Raw genomic sequence first — 17430 nt, 5'->3', positions numbered from 1 at the left:
GTTCTCTTTTCTCCAAAGGTCTGTTTAATTTTCCTATACGCAGTATCTATCTTACGCCTAGTGAGATAAGCCTCTACATCCTTACATTTGTCCTCTAGCCATCCCTGCTTAGCCATTTTGCACTTCCTGTCGATCTCATTTTTGAGACGTTTGTATTCCTTTTTGCCTGCTTCATTTACTGCATTTTTAAATTTTTCTCCTTTCATCAATTAAATTCAATATATCTTCTGTTACCCAGGGATTTCTACTAGCCCTCGTCTTTTTACCTACTTGTTCCTCTGCTGCCTTCACTGCTTCATCCCTCAAAGCTACCCATCCTTCTTCTTCTGTATTTCTTTCCCTCATTCCTGTCTATTGTTCCCTTATGCTCTCCCTGAAACTCTGTACAACCTCTGGTTTAGTCTGTTTATCCAGGTCCCACCTTTTTGCAGTTTCTTCAGTTTTTATCTACAGTTCATAACCAATAGATTGTGGTCAGAGTCCACATCTTCCCCTGGAAATATCTTACAATTTAAAACCTGGTTCCTAAATCTCTGTCTTACCATTATATAATCTATCTGATACCTTTTAGTATCTCCAGGGTTCTTCCATGTATACAACCTTCTTTCATGATTTTTAAACCAAGTGTTAGCTATGATTAAGTTATGCTCTGCGCAAAATTCTACCAGACGGCTTCCTCTTTCATTTCTTAGCCCCAATCCATATTCACCTACTATGTTTCCTTCTCTCCCTTTTCCTACGTTTGAATTCCAGTCACCCATGACTATTAAATTTTCGTCTCCCTTCACTACCTAAATTTCTTTTATCTCATCATACATTTCATCAATTTCTTCATCATCTGCAGAGCTAGTTGGCATATAAACTTGTACTACTGTAGTAGGTGTGAGCTTCGTGTCTATCTTGGCCACAATAATGCGTTCACTATGCTGTTTGTAGTAGCTTACCCGCATTCCTATTTTTTATTCATTATTAAACCTACTCCTGCATTACCCTTATTTGACTTTGTATTTATAACCCTGTATTCACCTGACCAAAAGTCTTGATCAACATAGCTGAGCATAATAATTTAATAGAATGGTCTGAATCTTTTATTGCTTCCTGTGCACTACATTATGTCTTACTTGCTAGTTTTTGCTCCAAGTAATTTTCTGTTCTTCAAACAGTGTCACCAACATTCTTACTACATGTTACAATGGTACAAGATTATGCTTCACAAAAACTGAAATACTGATTATTCTAATACAAGTGTTGTGGTATAGTTAACTCTGTAAAATATACTCACAATTGTACCACACTGAGCTCCATGTCTGTAAACTGCCTTTTCAAGTGGTTTATCTATGAGTGACAAACAGCAATCGCTGTCAGCTACACTACTGAAACATTATCATTGACATAAGGGGCTCACTTTCATGGCACACCCTATATCAATTGAGCAATGATGCACAGTCTTGGAATATTCAGTATTTGCATTATAGAACATTTGCTCTCAACTGAAATGTCATTAACAATGCTGTTCTGTTTAATATATTTCAAGCATCACAAAAAAATTTCATTAAATCATTTTTCTGTAATAGTGCTTTAGTTTCTTCTTCCCAGTTTTTTGAATTGGAATTCCGTGGGCTGGGATGTAGAATAGTAACAATCTGGAACACAAATAGATGATCATGAAGGAAACCATCATTCAGTTTGTGTGGATGGTTAAATACAGCATGTGTTAATTTGCAGTAAGTATTGGTATAGTGTATATTAGTACACATCACCTGGCAGTAATTGTTTCATATTTAACTACACTAATAGCATACCCCACCCTCCAAAACTAAAAGTTAAACACAAATGCAAAGGCAAATGTACTGTAGTTTCAATTCTGTATGAGACACTCATTAAAAATAAGTATGTAAATGACAGATGATGATAATGAGGTTAAAATGCAACATCAATATTTAATGAAAGTGTATGAATGCATGCTAACTAGTAAGTTCCATTTATGGTCTTATGATAAATTTTGTCCAACTGAGATCCAAATATTAATTAAGTAGCAGTTTTTTTTTTGGTTTTTTTTTTTTGTTTTTGTTTTTTTACTGGACTAAGATGAGAGAAAAATTTAGACACAAACATTACTTGCGATTTCATAACTAACAGGTTGTCATTTAATTAATGCCGATAACATTATTTCAGGCCAACAGTGTCCTAGTTTTCTCAATAAGAGAACATTAGAATAATTCCACTAAGGAAAGTATTCTGTAGTACTAGATTATGGCTGGAGATATTTCCTTTAAGAAATTGAAGGTGTTGGGGATGCAAAATGTTCTTTATGTATACTCTTGTTGCACGAGAAGCTGATACAAGTGAATTTTTCTTTTAGATGTATCTAAGTTACCAATTTAAATCAATTTCACTACTGTGCCAAATTTAGGTACACAATCATAGGTGACTAATGACTTTGACCTTCCATTCAATAGCCCAATTCGTGTTTCCTCTGCAGTGGATTTCCATTTTTGCGAGACAGAAGGGTATAATAGCTTGTTAGACAACAAAATGCTCACAAGAGGCCTTTATGTTTCTAGGACGGCAGCAACAGTTAGGTTTTCCTTATGAAAAACATGAAACACAACCAAAACAGTCACTATGAAATTCACAACCTAATAACACATATTACATCAGATTGAAATCCATGTGAGCCTGTTGTATGTAGCAATCACTTAAAATAGACAATGGAGAAATGAACAGCAATCGATCGTGAAATACATTGTTTTTGTAACAGCAGATCTAGATTTCAACTATTACATAATCATCTTCAGTGCATATAACAGGCAGCATTAGTTCAAAGTGTCACTTAGTAAACAACACTGGTGGTGCAGAGTTTACAGGGGTCTAACATGAACTATGTGACACTTTGAACTAATGTCACCTGTTGTTATATGCACTGAAGATGACTATGTAATAGTTGAAGTCTGCATCTGCTGTAATAAAATGACAGATTTTGTGATCAATGGCTGTTCTTTTCTCCATGGCATATATTATATCTCAAAAATGAAACTACTACCAAATGAAGATAAGAAAAAGTGTGCTTACTAGGGAACAGACAGATAAAAGATGGCATATTTTGCAATTAAATAGAAATATCCATAAAGATGTACTACCAATGGAATGTGACAGGACAAGCAATTTCTTGCTTATCTACACTCTGTGTGGAATTAGAGTCAGTTGCTTTTGGTTATTTTAGTTATTCATTGTGTGAGGTCAAGGGCTTTCAAAAACAACTTAAACCGAAACTCATGAACTTACCCATGCCAGTAAAATTCTAGCTTGCAATGCCATTAAAGGATAGCAATATCCTTATAACCTACATCTGCTGTTTGTGAGTGACTGTAAAGTGAAACAGTGCACAAAATCAGTATTCATCCAGTAATGAACAATGGCATTGACCTGTTGTGTGTATGTTCTAACTGACAGTAAAACCACTGATGGGACCTTTCAAACTGATACAATTTTAAGAAGGCAAACTGGGTTAAGTTTTCTACTGTGTTTAACAAGAACAGTAGTTGCAGCAGTTCATTAAGAATATGAAGGCTTCAATAAGTTAGCGCTCTTGGTTATCCATTCCCATATGCTGCAGAAATCACTTGTATCACCGAAACAGCAACCTCACTGGAAGAGTGCTAAAAACTCCATGTTGCACAAAATAATCTTTCTTCCATTTCCTATGCTAAGAAGTAGTAGGTGTTATGCTTCTGGCACCACAGCACCTGTATGACAGACAGGGTGCTCCATGTCGATATCACATGTCACCTCTGAGCCAGCATTCGACAGCCTTTTTCCTGCTTATCACCTTCTCTCTTCACTCCTGCATATGGATGTGTTAATTGTAAATCATGACAGAAACAGATGGCTTGCCCTTGTGCAGGGAGTATCACTCACTAATGAATTAAGGAAAAGCACAAAGAACACTGTATGTTTCCTGTGCTGCTATACATATTATCAATAAATCAGTTGCAGCAAAATCTTGAGGTATGGCATGGGAATATGTCCTGAACTCGATCTGAGTGCTGACTTAACTCAAAATATGCTCTAATAATCTGCAGATAGGCAACTGCAATCTCATATACTTCTGGAAGTATTTGGCTTCCAAACAAAAATTCGATAGTCAGCTGTTGTATAAATCAGCAAGCTACTGCATTTTTAATGTACTGTAACCATTTTGAATTAAAATTTTGGGGAATCAACAGCTTCCAGATGCTTAACTAATGTAAACATGCTCCATAATAGGCTGTAATGCGATGTTTCTTTAATCATGCGACTATCTAATTTTGACTAAGCATCATTGTCAAGAACATTTGTAACATCTGTATTTCATGTCATTTTCAAATCACTGTTAATTACAAGTAAAAAGTAGCCATATTCCATCATTTTATGAAAGGTAACTCCATGTTGTTGTACAAAGAGCAAAGTTCAGAATTTGACCTTAAAAGGTGCAACTTAGTGTGGATCCTTTTGTAAAATGATGGAATATGGCTGATGTTTACGTGTAATTAAGAGTCATTTGAAAATGACATGGAATACACATGGTAGAAATGTGTTTGACAATGACGATTAGTAAAAATTAGCTAATCACACTATTAAATAGACATCACATTACAGCCTACTACGGACCATGTTTACGTTTATTAATCTTAAATTATGTCTTTCTGTCAGTCCTCATAATTTACTATAACTGTTTGTCCAGAAAAGCTTATTACAAATATGTAACTGATTTTACTGTAGAATTGATACCTGGTTTCTTCCTCACCCACCACACCTCAAGTGACAGGTGATATGGCTTAGCTCCTGGAGACTGCTTGTGTAAAAAAAACCTGTTTATCTGTGCTAATGCAGCTCAGCCTACTAGTCTGCAACAAAGTTTCCTGTGGTTTAATTTATTCCTTAAGCAAATACAACAAATGCACATACTATGTGAACAAAAAGTCACAAAGGCAAACAAGCTGCTCCAATTCCTGTCAAGTGGAAAGCCAACTGTGGCCATCATGACAGAAGAGCACATTTTTTCAGGCAATGTACCCAAGATGTCTGCCTCTGGCCTCTGTACTGAGCAGTCACGTCTGACAGCCATGTAAAGAACCCGTATTCAATTCCTGGCACTGCCAGGACTGTTTCCTCAGTGGGAAATCCGGTATGGGGTGCCCTCAATCAGCCTTGTAAAGCTAACTGAAGAGCTGCTTGAAAGAGAAGTAGCAGCTCCAATGTATAGAAAGCTGACAATAACTAGAAGAGCAGCAGTGTAACCTCATATGCACACAAATGATGCCATATGGCAAAGGAAGCTGGTCGGCATTTGGTGTTTAAAGTGTCTAAAGAAAGAATTACTTGTGTCACTATTTCACTGTAGAAATGGAGCTTTCTTTGAGTAAGTTTAAGGCGAGCAAACCAGCTGACCTCAATTATCTAAGAATGTAGTACATTCGAATTTCAGCCCTGTTGCTGTGAATTGATTTCTACAGTTGAACAACTGTGCCAGTTCTGAAGAATGCTTAACCTGCCAAAGAAAATTAAGGTCACACCTGTGCAAACCCAGGCAAAGACACAAATGATCTGAAGAACTACAGGCTAATCTCTGTGTTTCACCTTCTTTACAAAATGCTGGAGAGAGACCACTAATGAGGCTGATGAGGAAGCCTGATGAAGACTGATTCATTACTGACTTTTTCCCATCATAATGAGAAGTGCTATTACAATATACAGAACATGCAATAATTAACAAACTACCCTTTTATGATACCACATATCACCATCTTTACAGTGCAATGGACAGAGGAGCAGTTGAGGAAGACACATAATTAAATCTCCAAAGTGTATTCACCATAAGTGTCAGATTTTGAAGAAACTTAAAATTTCATGTATGTGGATGATGTGCTGTAATAGATCAGTGAGTGGAAGCTGTGGAAAGCCTTGATTCTCTTCCTGACTGTTAAAAGAAAAATCAGTTGAAACAACAACCAGTCAAAAAACAGACATACGCGTAGTATTTAAAAAACAAGGCAGCCACAAGAAACTTGCAGATTAGCTGTGAAAGAATTCAGCTGGAACGTCACACAACTCCCAACACTTTGGACTTAGTTTTGTCAATTTGATACAAGATAAAGGATATACAATGCAAAGTAGTACAATGTGTAGCAGTAAATATTAGTTCTACACAGTTTATGCAGTATATAATAATACAATTAAAAGCAACAGTTTTTAAAAGTTAATAGAATAATCTGGTAAATCATTTTGTTTCTAATGTTTGCCGGTACGAGGTACTTACAGAAAGTTGCACATGTATGTTGAAAGTGTGAATTATGACTCATTTTATAAGTAGAAAGAGGCTTAAAAGTTCCTGTACCTAGCTCTATTCGATGGAGAAGAAGTCAAGAGATTTTCCAGCAGCCGACTTCCTGTAAAGAAGAGGGGCTGCAAAATTCCAAGTAAGTCATCTCGTAAAGAAGTGGAATGTGATTGGGGAAATAAATCAGTATAACCCACACCCACACTCACACTTTAAGTCATCAGAACATTAGAATGCATGTATTGCAGAGATGCTTTGGGAACTAAAATGAGAATCCTGGAGGGAAGATGACATTCTTTTCACAAAACGCTATAGAGAACATTTAGCGAACCAGCATTTGAAGTTGACTGCGGAACAATTCTATCATTGCCAATGCACATTCTGCATAAGGACCACAAAGATAAGATAATAAAAATTATGGATTATATAGAGGCATATAGACCACTGTTTTTCCCCCTATATTTGTGAGTGAAACAGGAAAAGCAATTACAAGTCGTGGTACAAGGTACCCTCTGCCATGCACCATGTGGTGACTTGTGGAGTACATATGTAGATGGAGATGTAGAATTTAGGCTTCATTTAGGCATTTTGCTCACAAGATTTGTACTGTCCCACATACTTTAGCTTTGGGTTGTGTCTCCAGTTGCCACGCCATTTCACTCCCACATTGCAATGCAGCTGTTATCTGTACTACAGGAAAACTGTCTGCAGGAAACCTGAAATATGTACTCTTTTCTGACAATATGCCACTCTTGTTGCCTAATGCTCTCATCATGGTAAGGCATGTGTAACTTACCTTTTGATGTCCCAACGTATATGATGGATAAGATTTCAGAGATGATTAGATTAAGTAAGCACAATGGAAGAAGTGGAAAATGAATTCATAGGACAACAATCAGGGCAAAATTCAACAATGCTTTAAACAACTTGAACAGCAACAAAGTGACAAACAGATAACAGACCTGCCGAGTTGTTAAATAACGTTGGAGATAAGGCAACAGAACAACTGTACAGATTTGTGGGCATGTGCTGTCAAAGATGGGATACTACCAATGGAATTAATTTAAAAAAGCCAATGACTGCCTAAATTGTAGAACCTTAGCATTTCTACACTATGCTTCAAAAATTATTCTCAATATTGTTAAGAAACACTGGAAGATTAACCAATATTTAGGAAACAACGAATTTGGAAAGGAAAATGAACCAGGGATGGCATCGAAATGATTTTAGAAAGAAGAATTAAGACGAAGAGGAACACAAGTGCCGCACAGTATACTGGAAGAAACTGTTAGGAAAAACGAATAAAACTGGAATAGACTGGAGTGATAAAAGATTGATTCTCATTCTATATAAAAATTAGAGCACAGATAACAACAGCATTGAATGAGAGGCTAGCATAAAATGAGGTATCCAACAAGGTTGTCTTCTCTCTCCATATTCATTTATAAAAACAGCAATACAAATGATGAATAATGGCACATAAATGATCACAATTATTAGTAAAAAAATACATTGTGTTTAATTTCCAGTCTTAGCAGATTCTGAAAAGGACTTTAACTACATGTTCAAAATTTCGTCATGTGCCTTGGACGACTAAAATCTGAAAATAAACACAAACAAGACTAGAATAATCATGATGGATAAATTGCACAAATCAGGATGAACAAACATTAACATACGAAATACACTGTCCACTCACATTACTATGACCACTGCCTATCTTCAGTGTCAATGTGCAACAACCACTCACAGGTGGCAGCATTAGCAGTGGAGGGTATATAAAGCACATCCTGGGATGCAAAAAACAGTGCAGTCATTGTCGCAATGCAGAAATGGAGTGACTGCTCCGGTATCCAAAAGGGCAGGATCATTTGATTCCTGGCCAAAGGTGGAAGCATTTCTGGAATGGCTAAGTTTGTAAATTGTTCGTGTGCTGCTTTGGTTAAAATATACTGGGCACAGCAAAATGGCACTATCCAAAACTGGTGCCGAGGCAACTATGGCACACCATGGGCCATATATGAGATAGGTGAAAGACAGCTGCAGAGATACGTATGAGTGACCAGAAGGGCAACCACTGAGCAACTGACCACCCAGATGAACCAAGGCATTGTCAAACAGTGTCTCCTCACTGACTGTTCAGCAAAAAATACTGTGTATGGGCCTCTGCAGTAAGGGCCTGGTTCATGCACCCATGCCGACTGCTGTTCATCGGCGACAAAGGCTGGAATTTGCACACTAATACCACAGATGGATATCCACCGAGTGGTGATAGATGGCCTTTTCAGATGAATTATGCATGTTAAGCATGAAACTTCTAAAAGCAAACAACCTGCAACAATCATCAGAAGGGTCCAGGTTGGAGGAGGAAGTATTATGGTCTGGGAAATATTTTAATAGGATCCCCTGGATGATCTCTTAATTCTGGAAGGCACAATGGCTCAAAACATGTATGCAGCTATCCTTGGGGGCTGTGTTCACCTCTTTATGCAGATTGTTTTTCCTTGGCATGATAGCAACTACCAGCAGAACACTGCAACATGTCACACAGTTCGCAGTGTATGTGCATGGTTCAAAGAGCACCAGGATGTGTTTACTGTACTCCCCTGGTAACCAAACTCCTCAAATTTAAACCCAGTCAAGAATCCATGGGGCCGCCTCAATTAGATTCTTAAACGAGAAATAAGAGCAATTTATTAACAAACATTCACTTTCATGTAGAGGCAAGAAATAAATTATTCAGGACCTATAATTAGAGCATTTTTAGCTACGCTATGAAGGGTGGATTTTGGGAAAAAACAAGAAAAGTAAAAAATTAGAAGCAACAGAAATGTAGATATGGGGATGAGGCATAAATACATCCTAGACCGAAGGAAAATCTAACGAACAAATACTAAAAGAGATACAGCACGAATTGTTCCAACTTTTACACATTTATCAGTTTAAATCCGGTAAGTAAAGCAACTTGGTGTCAAGCAACTTAACCACGTAATGTTTGTAAACACTACTTCATGGCCAATATCATGCCAATGTCATTTTTTCAATGACCATTTTTTCATAAAGCATAAATCATGGTAAAATTATAAATATGGTGACACAAAATTGGGTGTGAATTAACATTGTGGACATAAGAAACTTGATAAGAGCAATAAAAAATGTTGTCAACGGTGGGAAAACGTTAATACTGAGAACGTAAAAGTGGGGTTATACTGTATCTTGTTGATCCCCACTCCTTCAGTCAAGCAAATAACTGTTATTAAACCATAACCTTTCAGCAATGCCAGTATGCCACTGTCTGAATGCCACATCTAGAAATGATGATAGTAAGGAGACAAAGTTTATTACACAAATAACTCAAGAGTTCGGCACACCACAAGAATTCTGCAGGATAAACATTAGTGACAGGTGAATTCACCACTGAATGGAAACAGTCTTAAATCTCCTTTTACAACATGTATTGCCAGATTACTTACAAGGGAAACTCCCCATCGCACCTCCTTCAGATTTAGTGGCAAGATGGCCTAATAGGCAACCAGTCAAAAACTAAACACAGATCAGATGTGAAAACAGGAAGAAGGTGTACTGAACTACGGAAAAAGAAGAAAAATAGAAACAGTGAAGAGTCCAATATCAAGATGTGGAACATAGGCCATTTTCAATTGCCATGGTGTTGTGATTATGTGGTTACGATGTTTGACTGCAAAGGGGGAGATCCATGTTCAGATCTCCCTCATGCCCCATTTTCTTCCACCCCCCCCCCCCCCCCCCCCCCACACGCACACACACATCATTAATGTGTCCATTCACTGTATCCAAATTTGTGTCTGTACAACGGCGTACAGTCCATTTACAACAGCTAAGTTTAACGAAGGGACCTTCTATTTGTTCTACACAAGCACCACTTGTTATGATTCTTGCATTCTGTTTCGGTAGCTTTGACTCTTGAATTCCTTTGTTGTAACATAGTTCACACCCGTTTGTTTGTTGCTTTCATTTCTGTGAGAGATCTATGAAGCATCTCACCTGTTCTCACTTAATCACATTTACCTGCAATGGTAATATATTCTTACCATATGACTGACATTCTACAACCAATGTGTGGTACGACAATTGCCAAGACTACGGAAGGAGAACAGACATGTTAATGACCGGACAGACGGATCATAAACTTGTGAACAACAACAACAACAACAACAACAACAACAACAATAATAATAATAAATATGGGATACGAGGAAGAGTTGAACATGGATCTCCCACTTGACAGTCTAACACCTTGACCACACAACCAAGCTTGGACCGTTCACTGTTTCAATTTTGCATCTTTTTTGAGAGTTCAGTACACTTTTTTCCTGTTTTCATGCTTGACCTGTGTTCAGTTTTTGACCCACTGGATCATTTGACTATCAAATCAGGGGAGAGGGGAGTTTCCCTGGTTAGTTCCAATTCATGAAATGGTGTTAATGCAAAACATTTAGCTCAAAAGATTGTGGGGGATGCGTGAAATCCATATTATACTTTAAATTGTTGATAGATAGTGTCAGCAGTGAAAAGTTAATATTTTCTTATACATCTAACTGTTTTTGTAGTGTTTTAATTTGCTACAAGATCAAGATAAAATGAATTCTTAAACTGATTTGGTTTCCTAATTTATCTATACATTACTTAGCTAGTAATGCACCTTTATGTGGTTCAATCCATTTGCTTTTGTCACAGAAGCAGCACTCTTCTCAGCATACTTCCCAACAGCAATTATTGTATCCACATGTAACAGATCCAGTACTTTGCAGAATGCTCTCTCACAAAGGGAAGCTATCATCTTGCGATCACTACTCTGAAAATAAATTAGAACATATTCTTAAAGAGTGCAGAGTAACAATAACTACTCTGTATCCATTTTTCACTGTGGCTATAGTACGAGTATACAATTCCGAAGCACTTACAATTCCTGTCTGTTCTCGCATGACAGCACTCAGCATGGTCCTTAGTGTCCGCACATTAATGTTTACATTCCCAGATAATTAAGATATATAAGAACAAACCAATAATAGCTTATAGTGAATGTTACTAATAAAACAGCAAGGTGATTAAAACAGTAGGTGCATAAAAACTGCTGTAAAATATACAACGAAGAATTAAAATAATTACAATACTTGGGAGGTACAGTGATCCTGATCAACACATAAGGTGCTCCTTTCAAAACCCTAGAGGAGCAGCTACAAAGAAATAAACATCCTATAACTGTTTTGCAGTCTTGAAGTCACCACTGAAAATAGAGAGTAAATGCCTTGTAAATCATGGGCTGCTCCCTTATTGTAAAACTGGGTGCACTTAAAATTTTTTTGTATACTGATGTTTGTGTTTCATGGTACCACATGCAATACATATGATTCAGTTCCTCAAATTTGAGGTTACAGCTTGCAGAGGACCTTAACATTTTGCCACTGCAGATACTGTACAAGCAACCTATGTTCCCATACGCTTGGATTTCAGCAGAGTGTCATTTCCTCCTCTACTAGATTGCTGTTCTTAGATCAGTGGTGGTATAGACAACACCTAACATATTTATATTGAAACCAACATCTCCATCAGCTGACAGATAGATACCAAACACAAGCAGCTTACAGAGTAAGCCCAGCAGAATTTATTTGGTTTCTTGACAATGTTAATTAGATATAATTACATAGCCTTACTTTCATCTGTCCATGCAGTGGAAGTAACCTCAAAACTTGTTTTTCCCTAATTTTCAATACTGGCAGCAGTTTCCCCACCAATGACATACAAAGAAATGTGTACTAAGGAAAGGAAGAATCTTAATGCAAACAACTACACAACAGTATACCAAAAACAATTTTGCAAACATGTTTTGACACTGAGGCTGTACATCTTTGAAGAAAATCCCAAAATGTTCTGAAAGTCACAACATGGAGGAGATGCCTTCAGGGATGTGGATCGAGTCAAGTTGTACCTTAGTAGGGACAAGCAACCACTACCAGTTAATTATGTAAAGTAAATTACTAATAAATTGCAACTAGTGCTAATTTACCCAAACTGATAATTATGGAAATTACTTATATAATAATTTTAAATATGTATATTAAGAGAAACACAGCTAGTTTGAAAGAAGCCGCCAGACTTCTGCCTATACTAACTATAGCCGAGTCAGCATAAGTTGATTCTTGACAGTTTCAGTGGGCTGGGCACAACAACTTTACAGATCTATGTCAACCAATAACATAACACAATTTTGCAAATGTCTCTATGGCAACACCTCACTGTTGTCACAACTCTACAGACAGCTACTGTTTTTGCCTGCAACCATTAGCACTTTGCAGTTGAAAGACTGCACTGTGAGCTGTCAGGAATCGTCTCTTGCCATCTCAACTATAGGCACTTTTTTCACCCATCACTTTAAACAAAGTGTAACTTTACATAGACCACTATCAGCTGTCTATATACTATACTGACAAAGATGGGACCTATCTAATAGAAATATTAAGGTGGTGGTGATTTTACATTCCTAAGTGATTAATGAGGTATTCTTTTACTTTGTTTAAAAGTTTTTGGGGATTTTCAATTTTCTGCATTATGTCTACTGGCAACATGGGTAGTCTTTCGCACCAGAATATAAAACTCCATTCTGAGTCCTAGGCAGACGCATAGTCAATTGGAAATTATTTTTACTCCTTCTGTTGTGGTTGTGTATTACTGAGGTTATAAATTGACTCTTGTTACCAACCAAAAATCCATTAGGGAGTATATGTAAGTATCAGAATCTGCAGTCCCTGTACACTTCTGCAGACTAAACACTTCTTTCGCCTTAGCTACAATGTGCAGAGAGATTCTGACACAGGACAGACTCAGTGGAAGTATGCACAGTGTGTTAGCAATGCCATCAGCAGGTCAAGACAGTGAGAGAGATTTCCGAGTGCAAAGCAAGTAAAACTGAGCTCTTTGGCTAACTTATACACATGCTGAAGCCACCTCAGTTTATTATCAATCTGCATGCCCAGGAACTTCATATAAGAAGCATCAATCAATGTACCCCCATTGACATATCCTTCTTGTACTTACAAGTCATTCTTGTTTTCTTTATTTTTATTTGTTTGGAGCTGCATAACATGAGTTTATGTACTAGAATTAAACTGTTGGCTGTGATCCTGTTCCATTATTCTCATAGCAGTGAGGTGCAGATTTATTTTGGCCTGTTATCTATATACAGTACAACCCCGCTTTTACGCTCCCAGAATTAACGTTTTCCCACCATTTACAACATTTTTTTATCGTTCCCTTCAAATTTCCCATGCTCACAATGTTAATTCACACCCGTTTTTACGTTAACATAACAGTAATTTTCCCGCGATTTACATTTTATGAAACAATGTTTGAGGAGGAAAAAAAAGACTGGCGTGATTGACATAAAATGACACAGGCACTTTATTTGCCTTCACGTAATGTTTACATATGTTACCTGTTTAACTTTCTTGACACTCGGGTGTTTCACTCAGCAAATCTTAAGCCGGAACAAACCGTGATTTGTATCCTGCCGCTGCCAACTACAACTTGGTGTGGTCAATAATGGGAGTAACTGTTTCAATAGAAACCGGAAGAATGAGCAATTTCTGAGGAACATTAATTTGTTTAGAGTCGACACCAACTTTATCTGTCAGTACTGTGTGCTACAATAAGTAGTACCCTTATTTTATTGTATCCACATCATTTCAGCGTTAACTTCACCCAGTGATAATGATCACATGCAGAGGATACCCATTTTCCAGTATTTGTAACTTGTTAATATACAGTAGTTTCCTTTATGGATTGTATACGCATTGTCCAGTGTTGTTGGGTGTCTAATGTTGGCAACGCGACAAGCCTGTTCCTACAACCAAAGTTAGTTGATTTCAGTCGAAACAGCTACTCTCGACAACTGCAGTGCGTAGAATTTGTGTGTACCGCATAGCACGTTCATAGCCTTATGTGATGTGATCGAAGTCTGTGGTTAGTTGTTTCGTTCACGTTGTCATTTTCTGTCGCAGTTTTAAGATGGAAAACGCCAATACTGCCAAAAGAGATAGGAAAATCCTTTCTATGGAAGAAACAGTCACAATTCTGGAGAGTTGAAGCTCACTGTGGAACACATGTTGCATTAGCGCAGAGTTTAGGAATATCCATATCTACATTGAACACTATCGTGAAAAATGGAGACTATTTTGGAAAGTGTAGTCAACAGTGGGCCAAATTCCAAAAACATGAAATATGCTAACTATTTGAAATACTCACAACTGGTAGAAATTACAAAGAACATTTCAGGCAGCATGTGCATAGAATATTACAATAAATGGTGTGATGTTGTGCAAAAAGGTGCTGAAAGTTGCCAATATACTTGGGATTGAGGACTTCGCAGCATCAAACGGGTGGACAGATAGATTCAAGAAATGGTAAAATGTAGTGTATAAAACTGTAAGTGGTGAAGAAAACAGTGTGGACATAAAATCTGTTATGGAATGGCAGAGTGGCAGGTTACAAGAGCTTTTGAAACAGTATAAACCAAAGGATATCTTCAATATTAACGAAACAGGTCTCTTTTACAGCGTATTGCCAAATAAAACGCTTGCCTGTAAAGGTAAAAATTGGCATGGAGGTAAACAAAGGAAAGTTCGCCTGACAGTAATGTTAGGCATGAATGCGCATGGTTCTGAAAAAATAAAACTGTTTGTGATTGGCAAATCTTTTATAAATCTGTTTTAAAAAGTCTGCATTATTCGAGAAGCACTTACATTGTCTTGATGCAAGAAGGGTACTCACAACAGAAAAATTCTCCTGTTAGTGGATTGTTGCCCTGTGCATCCCAGAAACATAAGGCTATGTAATGTGCAATTAAGAGTTTTTACCACCAAACTCCACAAGCAAATTACAGCCTTTGGATTTGGGTATTGTCCATGCCTTCAAAACAAACTATAGGGAGGTGATTGTGCAGAAGGCATTAACTTTGATGGAAGACCCAGCCTCCTTTAAAGTGTCAATTTTAGATGCTTTGCTTTATGCTGCGAAGGCATGGACAGAAGTTACAGCAGCCACTATCTCCAATTGCTTCCGAAAATCGGAACTCATTGAAGCCGACAACAGAAATGGATCTGATGCACCAGACATGGGTGTTAGTGACAACGGTGAAAAACTGCTTCATTCACCATGGGAAAAGCTGCAGCTTCAGTATCCGGTTAACGATTTCTTACACATTGACAATGATGATGTCACTGTGGAAAGTGTTTCTGTTGATGATGTTACTGACTTTCACACACAAGAAAATGCACAAAGTGACAGGGACAGTGATGAAAACAATGAGGTTCTCTCATTTGCAGTTGTTAATGCAGCAGTGGAAACAATTAAAAAATATATTTCAGCTGCAGACGTTAATGACATTTTTCCTTTGTGTTTACAAACTCGAAAACCACACCGAAAAAATTTATCAGACAAAATTAAAACAACCCACACTTTTGGATTTTTTTGCCAAAAACGTAGTAACTACTGTATCCTTTTGTTCACGTCGCGTTTATAGACCAATCAAATTAGAGGTCAGTATAATAAATGTAAATGGCATATTAATATTTTGTAAATGTCTGCTTAAAATGCTTAAGTGTAGTATGGTTTCCTTCACTGTAATTTTGGCTGTGGATATAGACCGATCTCTATCGTAACCCCGATGTCTATGATGATTTGAAATGTCAGTTTGGCTGGGAGCTGACTAAGCCAGTGAGCGTGGAATAAAGGCTGCAGTGACAGATTGATCTGCAGTGTAGTGTCATATTTAACGCACTTAACGATATTTACGCGCGCGCCCACACCCACACCCACACCCACACCCACACCCACACGCACACGCACACCCCCACGCACACACGCGCACGCACGCACGCACGCACACACACACACACACACACACACACACACACACACACACACACACACACACAGGGTGGTCCATTGATAATGACTGGGCCAAATATCTCACGAAATAAGCATCAAACGAAAAATCTACAAAGAACGAAACTCATCTAGCTTGAAGGGGGAAACCAGATGGCTCTAGAGTTGGCCTGCTAGATGGTGCTGCCATAGGTCAAATGGATATCAACTGCTTTTTTTTTTTTAAATAGGAACTCCTATTTTTTATTACATATTCATGTAGTATGTAAAGAAATATGAATGTTTTAGTTGGACCACTTTTTTCGCTTTGTGATAGATGGCACTGTAATAGTCACAAACGTATAAGTATGTGGTATCACGTAACATTCTACCAGTGCGGACAGTAGTTGCTTCGTGATACATTGCCCGTGTTAAAATGGACCGTTTACCAATTGCGATGGCTATTGTGATCAAAATGCCCAACAGGCATGTGCTATGTATGCTGCTCGGTATTCTGGATGACATTCATCCAAGTGTCCGGACCGTTCACCGGATAGTTACGTTATTTAAGGAAACAGGAAGTGTTCAGCCACATGTGAAACGTCAACCACAACCTGCAACAAATGACGATGCCCAAGTAGGTGTTTTAGCTGCTGTCGCAGCTAATCCTCACATCAGTAGCAGACAAATTGCACGAGAATCAGGAATCTCAAAAATGTGGGTGTTGAGAATGCTACATCAACATCGATTGCACCCGTACCATATTTCTATGCACCAGGAATTGCATGGCGACAACTTTGAATGTCGTGTACAGTTCTGCTACTGGGCACAAGAGAAATTACGGGACAATAACAGATTTTTTGCACGCGTTCTATTTAGCGATGAAGTGTCATTCACCAACAGTGGTAACGTAAACAGGCATAATATGCACTCTTGGGCAACGGAAAATCCATCATGGCTGCGACAAGTGGAACATCAGCGGGTTAATGTATGGTGCGGCATTATAGGTGCAATGTATGCTGATTTCCTATATGATGTTCTACTGATGTTACTACAAGATGTTTCACTGCATGACAGAATAGCGATGCACTTCCAACATGAGGGATGTCCAGCACATAGCTCATGTGCGGTTGAAGTGGTATTGAATAGCATATTTCTTGACAGGTGGATTGGTCGTTGAAGCACCATACCACGGCCCACACATTCACCGG

The 17430-nt window shown here is 37.9% G+C and overlaps 1 protein-coding gene across 2 annotated transcripts in view; it reads right to left on the bottom strand.

Annotated features, from left to right (window-relative positions):
• Positions 1-1062: 1062 nt before the first annotated feature.
• The window catches only part of LOC124545577 (single-strand selective monofunctional uracil DNA glycosylase), a 53555-nt gene continuing 37187 nt past the window's right edge, over positions 1063-17430 (bottom strand). Inside the window, exons 3-5 of one of the 2 annotated variants that reach the window (XR_006967639.1) lie at positions 11001-11153; positions 3747-3844; positions 1516-1643 (exon numbers count right to left, since the gene is read on the bottom strand). Coding sequence is in view for 1 of the 2 variants with exons in the window: in XM_047124527.1 (XP_046980483.1) it covers positions 1530-1643; positions 11001-11153 (267 nt within the window). In the remaining variant the exon portion in view is untranslated. Of the gene's footprint in view, positions 1644-3746; positions 3845-11000; positions 11154-17430 lie in introns of both variants that reach the window. The other variant, XM_047124527.1, reaches the window with a different exon arrangement.

Source organism: Schistocerca americana, chromosome 1, assembly GCF_021461395.2.
Source record: "Schistocerca americana isolate TAMUIC-IGC-003095 chromosome 1, iqSchAmer2.1, whole genome shotgun sequence".
NCBI lineage: Eukaryota > Metazoa > Arthropoda > Insecta > Orthoptera > Acrididae > Schistocerca > Schistocerca americana.
The sequence above is the reverse complement of the archived record's forward strand: the minus strand, read 5'-3'. Positions and strand labels throughout refer to the sequence as shown.